The sequence below is a fragment of the Colletotrichum tamarilloi genome (assembly GCF_030869305.1).
Source record: "Colletotrichum tamarilloi strain Tom-12 chromosome Unknown Scaffold_303.1, whole genome shotgun sequence".
Taxonomy (NCBI): domain Eukaryota; kingdom Fungi; phylum Ascomycota; class Sordariomycetes; order Glomerellales; family Glomerellaceae; genus Colletotrichum; species Colletotrichum tamarilloi.
In genome coordinates this window covers 1-10385 of record NW_026849686.1, presented here as the reverse complement: position 1 = coordinate 10385, position 10385 = coordinate 1, and the positions used below count along the sequence as shown (strand labels likewise).

Below are 10385 nucleotides of genomic sequence, written 5' to 3'. Positions count from 1 at the left end.
CGATCCCAATACGAAGTTCGCGAACATCAGGGATATCCATCGGGCTCAAATCGAAGCGGGTGAAAAGGAGGTTATCACGGCTGAATCCAGCGACTCTGAATGCCCTAGTGAGGCTGGCAGCTGTATTGTAGTGGGTGTGGTTGAGGATCAATAGTTAATAGTAATGAGGAGGTTGGGTTGTGATCCCATCGTTTTTGTGGTGCCAGAAACAGGGGGGTGCCAGGAAGTGGGTATGTTGACTTACCAGAATGTGCACCAATTATTTTCAAATATGAAGTTGTCTATCGAATGAACATGACGGTTCCGGGAGAAACATTTATCTCGAGATATCTATACCTGGACGAAGCAATTATCATGTTTCGGAGTTGATGTTGGGTCTATCTGGATTCTGGTATTGCTTCAACACGACGTGTCATACTGAATCTTCTCCTCTAGGGTACCTGGCACGCCTGGATATTAATACCTGCTGACGTTGCGCGCCACCCACCTTACCCATGCACGGGTCGCTGCTGACAAAGCTCCGCCGGATAAAGCCCGGTTGGCTTCCACAGCTCAAGGTCGGATCAATCGAGCTTTCTCCTTGTGCTCTGCAACATTCGATGTTCGCGCGAATGTCCGCACAACAGTTGCTCTCATCATAGAAGTCCATTGCATTGAGCGACAAGATGGACACGCTCTCATGGATGTTCCTGGCTTTTGCCATTTACATGCTCGCAAAAGTACGTACCCCACAGCAGGCCTCACGACGGAGCCGCTGCCTCACCCCTCTTCATGAGATGTCCATGGCTATCCTCCCTAAACGATACCTCAAATGTGAGTGCCGTGCTGCTAACTAATCAACTCTATAAAGACACTATTCGCAGACCGCTCGCCCATCCCCGAGACATCAGGCAAAGTCTACAAAGTCGCCAGCGCCGGCGAGCTAGACGCCCTCCTCGCCTCCACCACCAACGTCGTCGTCGACTTCTACGCCGACTGGTGCCCGCCCTGCCGCGCCATCGCGCCCGTCTTCTCCGGTCTGGCCGACAAGCACGCCGCGGAGGGGAAGCTCGCGTTCGCCAAGGTCAACGTCGACCACGTCAACAGCGTCGCTGGCCGCTACGGCGTCACTGCTATGCCGACGTTCATGTTCTTCCAGAAGGGAAAGCCTACGGGTGTGGCTGCCAAGGGAGTGACGCCTCGTCAGTCGGTTGTGTTCACTGAGGATGGCCGCGTCGACAAGATTCGGGGCGCGGATCGGGCTGCGTTGCAGGCTGTTGTGCAGGCGCTGGCTGGTGAGGGAGAGGATGCGAAGGAATGATGAGAGTCAGGATTGGCGTGTGCGGAAAGTTGGACCTTTGAAGGAATACTTCTGTCGAGGGTTCGAATAGCCAAACAGTGGATCCGAATGTCAATGAGCGATTTTGAACGGAAAATACTGAAAGTGTGTTGATGCTTCAGAGGCCAGTGTCTTGACTTAAATCTCAGAAAATGTTACTCGACCTTGGTGATCACATCCTCATCTTCGAGATCGATTTATGGATTCAACAATGACAGCAATCCAGGTACCCTAGAATGGATGCCTGTCGGTCTTTCCTTGTCCCGGTCAGGGATGTATACGGCAGAATCGGTTAATTGAGCTAGCGGTGGGCACCCGAGTCATCTAATTCGCGAAGCAGTTAGATCAACAAGGGTGAAGATGTGGGCTAGGCAGCTTTCGAATGTCGCTCATGCTGACATGTTTATTTAGTCAAACTTCACTAAGATAATCGACTGACGTCCCATTGCCACTAATGTTCACCAGACACTTCTATGTGAGAAGAGACTGGTACCGTGTGTAGACATATCGTGAACCAGCTTTCGAGGCATCGACACTGAGTCAACCCGTCACGATGGCTCCCTCTCGCCCCACCAAAGTCCTCAGCGTCGGGCTCCCTCGCACGGGGTCCTACTCCATGATGCTCGCCCTCACCGAGCTGGGTTACAAGGACGTCTACCACGGCCTCAATGCCATCGACAGCCCCGATGACTGGCGCTTTTTCGGCCGTGCCTCCGACGCCCTATTCCCGACATTGCCCTCATACACCGGCAAGGGCATGACCACCGCCGACTGGGACCACATCTTTGGACCCTGCGAAGGAATCACCGATATCGCGGCCCCCTTCACCCCATCGCTCATCGATGCCTATCCTGAAGCGAAGGTCGTTCTCGTCATCCGGGACTACGAAAAGTGGCGCGTATCGATGAAGGAGGTCATCTCTGGCATCTTTGGGCCCCTGACGTGTTTCATCCGTGACTACGTCGAGCCCATGATGGGCGCAGACAGCGCGGGGAATATCCAGAAGATGATGCTGGGTTGGGTGGGAGCAAGCGACGTTCCCGACCTGGAATTGAAGCTCGGCGAGGTCTATGAGCGCCACCACAAGTACATCATGTCGACGGTCCCCAAGGAGAGGTTGCTTGTGTACAAGCTCGGGGAGGGCTGGGGTCCCTTGTGCGAGTTCCTCGACCTGCCAGTGCCGGACATGCCGTTTCCGCATGGGAACGAAGCTGCAGCGCTCAGAAGCAAGATCTTTGACAAGCAAAAAAGAACAATTCTGGAAGCCGGTGCTCGTTTTGCGCCGTGGCTTGTCGGCGCTGCTGCTGTTGCCGGAGGGCTGTGGTATACCCTGTCAATGTAGTGGGCGGAGTGTGGCGGTGTGCTTGGTTGTCAAGAGCTGCTTTGCTTCACACTACGGCGGTGGCATCACGTCTTTTGATAAGCCTCTTGACCGAGAAGTGGTTGGCTATATCTTGTAGGAATCCGATGGGAGGATCAACCTCGCTCAGCAGCTCCTCGTACGCGGTTATTCGAGGGGCATCCCACACGAGGTCGACCTCGTCCGGCCGCAGGGTTTTCGTACCCTTGTAGCACTTCCAGAGACAGAACAGAAGAGGCGCTAGAAGAACCATCGTGTAATGTATGAAGAAAGAAGCTGGGTCAAACGGACTGAGTGACCGGTAGCCGTAGCAAATCACGACACATGTCATCCAGACCAGGCCAATGTACGCGCTATACGGCTGAAACCGACCGATGTAAGGGAGACGAGAGCGGTCAAAGTTTTGCGTCTTGCAGGCCCTGTGAAAGCAGTTGTATGTGACGCAAATGACGATGTAGTCAATGATAGTTGCCGCGGTTGTCAGCGAAATCAGCCAGTCGAGTACCTTTGCCGACGAGCTCGAGAGCTGCAACAACGAGAAGAGAGGAAAGGCCATGACCACGGTAAGGCAGTAAATCGGGGCCCCCTTCTTCGTCGTCTTGGTCAGGAAGCGCGGGGCCCTCCCCTCGAGTGCCAGACCATAGAGCGTTCTTGTAGAACAATAAGTATAGGCGCTGCCGGCCGAGAAAATGGTGGTAGCCAAGAAGAAAGTAACAACGTGAGGCAGGATACCGATGCCGAGGTTGCCCATCGCGATGATATAAGGCGATGCAGCCGCGCTGCCAGTGGAGCCCCCTTTTCCCGTGTAAATCGCGACGAGAGTCGGATCCTTATGACTGACGACGATCCCAGCGGCCAGGGCGCTCCCAACAAAGAAGATCCAGATGCGCCAGTAGACTGCTTTGAAGGCCGTCTTCACGTAAATACGAGGATGTTTGGCTTCGGCGGCCATCATTGAGACGTATTCGGGTCCGACGCAGGTGAAGGATGCGGTCCAAAGGGCGGACAGGAAGCCTTCGAATTTCCCGAGGGGCCCGGTGCTGACGTATTCGGCAAAGTAACCGGCGGACCAGGCTCGGAAGCCGTAGGCGTCGTGCTGCGGGTTACCTCCCGCCATAGTGATTAGAGTAAAAGCCAGAAGCATCGCGAGCAGAATGACTTTGCCGCCGGAGAGGTAGAATTCGGCTTCTCCGTAAACGCCGACGGCAAAAACGTTAATGAGGCTAAGCAATAATGTTAACTTTGCTCTACAGCCTCGGGCTCTTCCTGACACAGAGAAGGACCACAGCGAGCACCGAGGAAACATACCCATAGAGTATAATGCACCCAACGCAAATCGCGTAGACTGGAATTTTGTCGTTCCAGTACGAAACCACCAGCGTCAAAGCCACAATCTCGAACGGTATCAGAAAGACTTGGTAGAAGAAGAAGTTCCAGCCGGCCATAAAGCCGAACGCATCGTCGACCCATTTCCCCGCAAGTCGGACAAACCCGCCGCTTACGGGCATGTAAACAGACATCTCGGCCATGCAGTTATTGCACAGCGAGAGAATGATCGTATAGATGACAAACGCCAGAAGAAGGCTGCCCGGCCCGGAACGCTGAAGGGCGCCGCCCATACTGACGAAGACGGCCGTGCCTATGGAGCCCCCGATGGCGACGAGCTGGACCTGGCGGTTACTGAGGCGGCGGTGAAGGCCATCGGTGGCTATGGGTACTTCTTCGGTCTCGGTGCGTCGAGTGGAGGTGTTGGAAGGATCTTCGATTGAGGGTTTGGAGACCACCGTTTGGCCAACGATGGGCTTGGTCGAGTGCGTTGGTGGAGTTGACATGGTGTATAATCGTTGATGGAAGAAGGGTTGGCATGGCTTTCAATGGAAGAACAGGAGGGTAAAAGGGCGGGGATCTTCACAGAGCAGAGTTTTCCCAATATCAAGCCGTGGGGCCAGCAAGGTGCGAGGCTGTTATTCGAGTTGGAGGCTTTGGTGGCAGTTCTTAGGAGTGGCTATTCTCGTGGACATTCGCGGATTGCCCAAGACTCTCGCCATTATACGGTCTGTGGGATTTCATGGCGAAGTCTGTAGCTGGATATACAAGGCACCGAGAGGAGGTGATGATCATCTGGGAAACAAGTGACAACAAAAAGATTGGAATTCTCTTCATTGTCTGCAGTTTGAGTAACGAGCTTGGGTCGACATGAATTACTCTCATACCAAGCCGATGAAGGCCAGATTGGTTGACCGTAGCGGAATGGTCACGGACTGGGGGTATTCTCAGTTCCGCCTACTCTGAGGCTATGGACTTGTCTTCTCTGTTAAGTCATGATGAAGATAGTTCATATCTAATTTCACTACTGGTCTTTTGCTTGAAAAGACCAGTTATGGATGTACCTTGATGGGGTCTGGATCGGTGACCGGCCGGCATCTTTTAAAGGAACGTGGTCAGATGGCCCGATCATGATACTGGCTGTGGTAACTTGCCGCCGGCGGTTGATTACCATCATAGTTGACAATTTGGAAACATTTGGTCGCCGCTCCTAGACATTCATCTAGACTGGGACCAATTAGTTGACTCTTTAGTAGCTTTCATATTATCGTAGCCATGTCCGCGTCCATCATTCAGTGACATATTCACCGCAAGGCAGTCGCTTTGAAGGCTTAAAGCGAAGGTCTAGGAAGGATCACCAGCTCCTGATGTTGAGTGTCTAATGGCTATCCATTCAGAAATACTAAAGCAGGAACTTATTCTGGGTACCGCTGGTATACGTGTCAGTAGGGCAGGACTTTCGGCCAGCACTAAGTCCAATTATCATATATTGAACTGCGTAGTGTGTCTGAGATATGAGACGTCGACGGAGAAAGTTGGTGGGCGTAGCCGACATTAAGTACCCACGTTGGGTGTCATCAGGAACGGCCGCTGTAGACGGACATCACCACCGCCTTCTTATTGCTCTTTTCTGTCCTCATATTCCCATTGTATTATAATGCAGCGCAGCACATCACTCCTAGGTCAATGAAGCGCTTTCAGAATTAATTAAAGTTGGGCCAGCCTGCCAGGTTTGCGCGACCTGTCCGCGTATTGTACCGGAGTTAGCTCAAGAGACGGGGCCTTACGACCAGGAACATTTTCCCTCCAAGGAATCCCAAAGCAAGTTCGCTCTCCTCGCTCTACGTCCAGATTCCTTGTCTGTCGATTTAGCCTTCCAAGTCCGAGGAACTTGGCCGGTTATCAGCACTTCGGATTCGTTTAGAACCAAGTGAAAAGAATGAACTAGTCCACTGGGGTTGATCCAATCAAGGATGTCGTGAAGTCTAAGATGGCTCCTATTGAGGAGTGGACTAAGGTACTGAAGAGCTACCAGCCTCCGAGTCTGAGTGCCTATTTGGTCAAGAAATCCGAAAGGTGGAAACCGTTTCCATCAAGATTAAGATACGAAGGTTTAAATCGGAGGACTCGTCCACGTGCTAGGCTCTTGTGAAGTCTGAAATAGTCCTCATTTAAAACAGAGCAAATAAACTAGAAGTCGGATTGCCAAGAACTTAGGATTCGACTAGCTTCAGGTAGCCTATTCCATTTGTTTGCCTTTACGAAGCCCTATCGAGCCTAGACTCGTGCACGTTTGTCACGATTCTCCATCAGTCTGACTTTACACTAAAGATTTGCGAGATTACCTCGCTTTTGAAAGTCGCCGTGTCCGCTGTGTCCGGGGGGGAGGGGGAGGGGGATTAGAGTTTCACAGCCTCGACTTAGGCGTTAGGCGGATCCGTTACGCTGAATGGGTCTTTTGCTTATTCGGGAACCTAAAGCTTCGTAGACTCATGTCAACTGCTAGACTCAATGGAGTCCTCCGACTACTCCGAATAACTTCATGATCACTATTTGGAGAATTTGGCTCAGAATGCCGAACAATGTTCTGGCCACTGTGAGCTGCAATGCCAAGGATGAAATCGAACTCAAACACATTGCCCACGGCTGTAAGATTGATATTGGTTTCCATCATGAGTTCTCAATCTCTATAAAAGGTCTCGATTATACCGGCGTAATTGTTCAGATTGGAAGACATCTCCAGACACCGAAGATTCAGACTACTATCTCTTCTTTTTCTACTGAGCTCGCTCCTCCCGACATTTCATTTACCCAAACCATTCTTGTACAAGACATCCACAAACTCTCACAATGAAGTTCTCTACCGCTCTCTTCACCATTGCCACTTTGGCCACTTCTGTCTTTTCCACAGCTCTTAGCCCCCCTGACAACTCAGCCATTGGAGCTGTTAACATGGATGTCCGCGAGGTCGCCCCTCTCGACTCATCCCCCCTTGAAGCCCGCCAGGGCTGCTTCACCCACATCCTCCCGGTTCTCAGAATCAACCGAGACAACCGCCGAGATATCCAGGGTGATCTCGACGCCCGCCGCTCTATCGAGTGGAACCCGAACCGTAACGTTCGTGCCATCATCGACTTTTCGTCTACGACCACCCGAAACCGCCAGCTTAGATACCAGATTACCAACCGATCTCAGCTGTTTGGCGCAGCCATCATCTTCAGCAACTACCAAGACACTATCACCGGCACGGTTAGGGAGACCATCAGGGTCCTGATCGGTCGCGCTACCGGAATGAGTCTCAGCCCGACCCCTACGACCGGCGCCGGCTGCATCGTTCTCCCTCGTCTAGATGGTACCTGGTATGCCCAGCTAGAGTAGAGCAATTCAAACGCTGCCATCCAATAAGGGTAGCACAGGCAACACACCAACCTGTACTCCAGCTAGTATGTCTTTCAGCCAGTAACGCGAGGAACCTGGAGGGGATTCGGTCAATGATGCAAGGACGAGGGAGGTTATAAAATGACTTAGCTGCAACCGTGGGTTTAGCTTTGTTAATCATTCAAAAACAACAGGGCTCTGAGGCTGTGTACTAGTAGATGTTGAGGATTCCCTTAATTCGCGCTGTTTAGTTAGTATCAGCATAGTACTTTGTACCAAGAACAAATACAGTCACTGTTAGAGATATATACAGCCAAGCATTGCCAACTTGGATCTGCCGATGGTTTCCAAAGAGTACCGTGAGCTGAATATTGCGCGAAGTTGACTGTGATGGAAAAGCGAGTGAAAGAGTTGGAATAGTTTGGAAGCTAGTTACACGAGGCAGCGTCGAAGGCATGAAGGGAAATCAATATATTGTACAGTCACTGTGTGACAGAGCCTTCCAGGTGATTCTCTTCTCACAAAAGCTTTACCTATTTAGAGAAAAGAATTATTGAAGAGTGACGTCGCAACGACGCCCGACGGGCGCAACGACAAAGAAGTTTTCCATCTCCATCATAGAGTCTGTCATGTTGCTAGATAACTTGAGGCCAGGGCACTGTTTGAACAATACAGCAGCCCCCATACGGATTTCCATTCGAGCGAGGTGCTGACCGATACAGACTCGTGCACCGGCACCAAAAGGACAGAAACTGCTTTTCTGGTGTGGCGTGAGCATCTTGGGGTCCATCCATCGTGACTCGTCAAATCTGAAATAAGATTAGAAGGCTGATCTTGCTTCCGAGGACCAACAACTTACTTGAGTGCGTTGGGATAGACATTTTCGTCCCGATGAAGAGTATAAGCCTGAGTCTCAACTTCTAAGCCTCCAGGAATTTTATAGTCTCCGAACTTGGCGCCTTTGGATGGAACAACTCGCGGCAAGTTGGCCGGAATGCTGCCGTAGAGGCGAAGAGTTTCATCGATGACAGAGTTAAGAAGAGGTAGCTTCTCAAGGAAAGCATCGTTGAAAATGTTGATATCGTCAACCGCAGCGACTTCCGCTTCAAGCCGAGCTTGAAGCTCAGGCCTTCTCAAGACAGCCCAAACAAGGTACGTCAGAGTCCCCGCCGTCGTATCTGCGCCGGCAAAGATCAGATTAGACGCCTCGCTTTGGATGTAATCTTCCGTAAGCTCGGCTTTGTCTCCGGCATCGCACTCGGCTAAAGCAGTAGCGAAGAGGTTTGACTTATTGTCGCGATGTCTCTTCAAATTTTCAACAGCTCGACCGCCGTATTCGCGGATCGAGTTTCCTGCGTTGAGCATTCGTCGAAGCGGCTTGAGTGGGATGTAATGAGAGATTGCATAGAGCCACGGAAGCTCGTGCTTCAAATAACTCCCAATCCCGACCAATTGAAACGTGTCGATGTACTCGTTTTTCTGTTTATTCCTGTGGTCAGCTACTAGATTTCAACTGCAGCATGTGACACTCGATGAAGAAGTAATGGTACAGCAACACTAACAGTTGACGTACCTTGCCAGATTCTAGTAGCTCGAAGGATTCACCAAAAGCTAGTTGGCCAATCACATCTGAAGTCATGAGCATCGACCAATGAAGTATATCGCAGGATCCGTGGGTAGCCTCGCCCTCGATCCTGTGAATCGCCTTCGCAACCTTCTCCCTCACAACTTCCTCGCAGTTCTGTCGAAGGCTGGTGGTAGAAAAGGCGCGAGAGAAAAGCCTACGCATCACTCCGTGCCTCACTGGGTCTACTGTAGCAAAGACACCAATTCCAATGCCTGTATCTCCAACGAACTCCTCATACCATGGCGATTTTAGGAAGCCAGAACCAATGCGATGGATCGCTACGAAGCCGTCGGGATCTGAAATTGCGACCTGATACGGCGAGATCCGTACAACGGTACCGTACTTTTCATGGAGGGAGTGAACGTAGTACATTCGCCGGCCGATTGTGGTTTGCCATTTGAGTATGTAATGGGTGATGCGTGTGTACCATGGTCCTGGAATATGCTTGAGAGGGTTGCGCAGCCACAAAGAATACAGCTAGATGTTTGTTAGAAGGTTTCTCTGATGTTGCACGAGGTAATCCAACTTACCCGCAAGAAACCAAGCAGGCACGTGGTCACAAGCGCCCAGGACACTACGACTGGATCGGTGAAGAGCATGGTCCAAGAGCTCTGGAGGCGATGGGGTTGCAAATCTGTACCCGGACAACGAAGTGGTGAAGAATCTAAGGACTTTCCTTGGAGCTGCGGGTGACCATTTATGTATATGAGGTGGCCAGGCATTCAACGGTGCGGGGAAGAGTTGATGGCTGTAGGCCGATCGCCGAAGGCGATTCAGGGAGCCGGAGATGTGGTTGATGGATGAACCAACGACCAACAAATTCTGGGCTCGGATAACTTGCCCAACGGGGAAGGTCAGAAGTCTTCTGTACCCATGTTCCTGAATAATGGGACAATGATGAATCGCTGGTAACGTTTTATTGCAACTGCACATGTTGTTTGGCATTGCAGGCCTACTGGTAATGCCAACTGGGGTAGAAAATCGCTTCGCTAAGAAATCATCACGGCCAGCTTTGTTGAAGAAGAATCGGCCTAATAAGGACAATAAGGACATTCTGAAAAGTCCGGTGACAGAAGGGGTATTACATCATTGGGTGACCTGATGTTTGGTGCAGATTAGGGCTGCTGAAATGTTAAGTCAACATACCCACTTCCTGGCACCCCCCTGTTTCTGGCACCACAAAAACGATGGGATCACAACCCAACCTCCTCATTACTATTAACTATTGATCCTCAACCACACCCACTACAATACAGCTGCCAGCCTCACTAGGGCATTCAGAGTCGCTGGATTCAGCCGTGATAACCTCCTTTTCACCCGCTTCGATTTGAGCCCGATGGATATCCCTGATGTTCGCGAACTTCGTATTGGGATCG

The 10385-nt window shown here is 51.3% G+C and overlaps 5 protein-coding genes across 5 annotated transcripts; 3 read left to right on the top strand and 2 right to left on the bottom strand.

The window, feature by feature from the left end:
- Positions 1-665: 665 nt before the first annotated feature.
- On the top strand, positions 666-1300 carry CTAM01_17006 (thioredoxin; the record flags this gene model as incomplete). Its single annotated transcript, XM_060532998.1, has 2 exons — positions 666-719; positions 851-1300. 2 exons carry the CDS (start codon positions 666-668, stop codon positions 1298-1300), a joined length of 504 nt encoding a protein of 167 aa, XP_060372428.1.
- Positions 1301-1871: 571 nt separating this feature from the next.
- CTAM01_17005 (uncharacterized protein) lies at positions 1872-2660 on the top strand (the record flags this gene model as incomplete). Its single annotated transcript, XM_060532997.1, has 1 exon — positions 1872-2660. One exon carries the CDS (start codon positions 1872-1874, stop codon positions 2658-2660), a length of 789 nt encoding a protein of 262 aa, XP_060372427.1.
- Positions 2661-2706: 46 nt separating this feature from the next.
- Positions 2707-4510, bottom strand: CTAM01_17004 (uncharacterized protein; the record flags this gene model as incomplete). The annotated part of the gene is made up of 2 exons (XM_060532996.1): positions 2707-3901; positions 3987-4510. 2 exons carry the CDS (start codon positions 4508-4510, stop codon positions 2707-2709), a joined length of 1719 nt encoding a protein of 572 aa, XP_060372426.1.
- Positions 4511-6854: 2344 nt separating this feature from the next.
- Positions 6855-7382, top strand: CTAM01_17003 (uncharacterized protein; the record flags this gene model as incomplete). The annotated part of the gene is made up of 1 exon (XM_060532995.1): positions 6855-7382. The coding sequence occupies one exon, from the start codon at positions 6855-6857 to the stop codon at positions 7380-7382; it is 528 nt and encodes a 175-aa protein (XP_060372425.1).
- Positions 7383-7932: 550 nt separating this feature from the next.
- On the bottom strand, positions 7933-9731 carry CTAM01_17002 (cytochrome P450; the record flags this gene model as incomplete). The annotated part of the gene is made up of 4 exons (XM_060532994.1): positions 7933-8191; positions 8242-8861; positions 8956-9486; positions 9540-9731. 4 exons carry the CDS (start codon positions 9729-9731, stop codon positions 7933-7935), a joined length of 1602 nt encoding a protein of 533 aa, XP_060372424.1.
- Between the last annotated feature and the right edge of the window lie 654 nt (positions 9732-10385).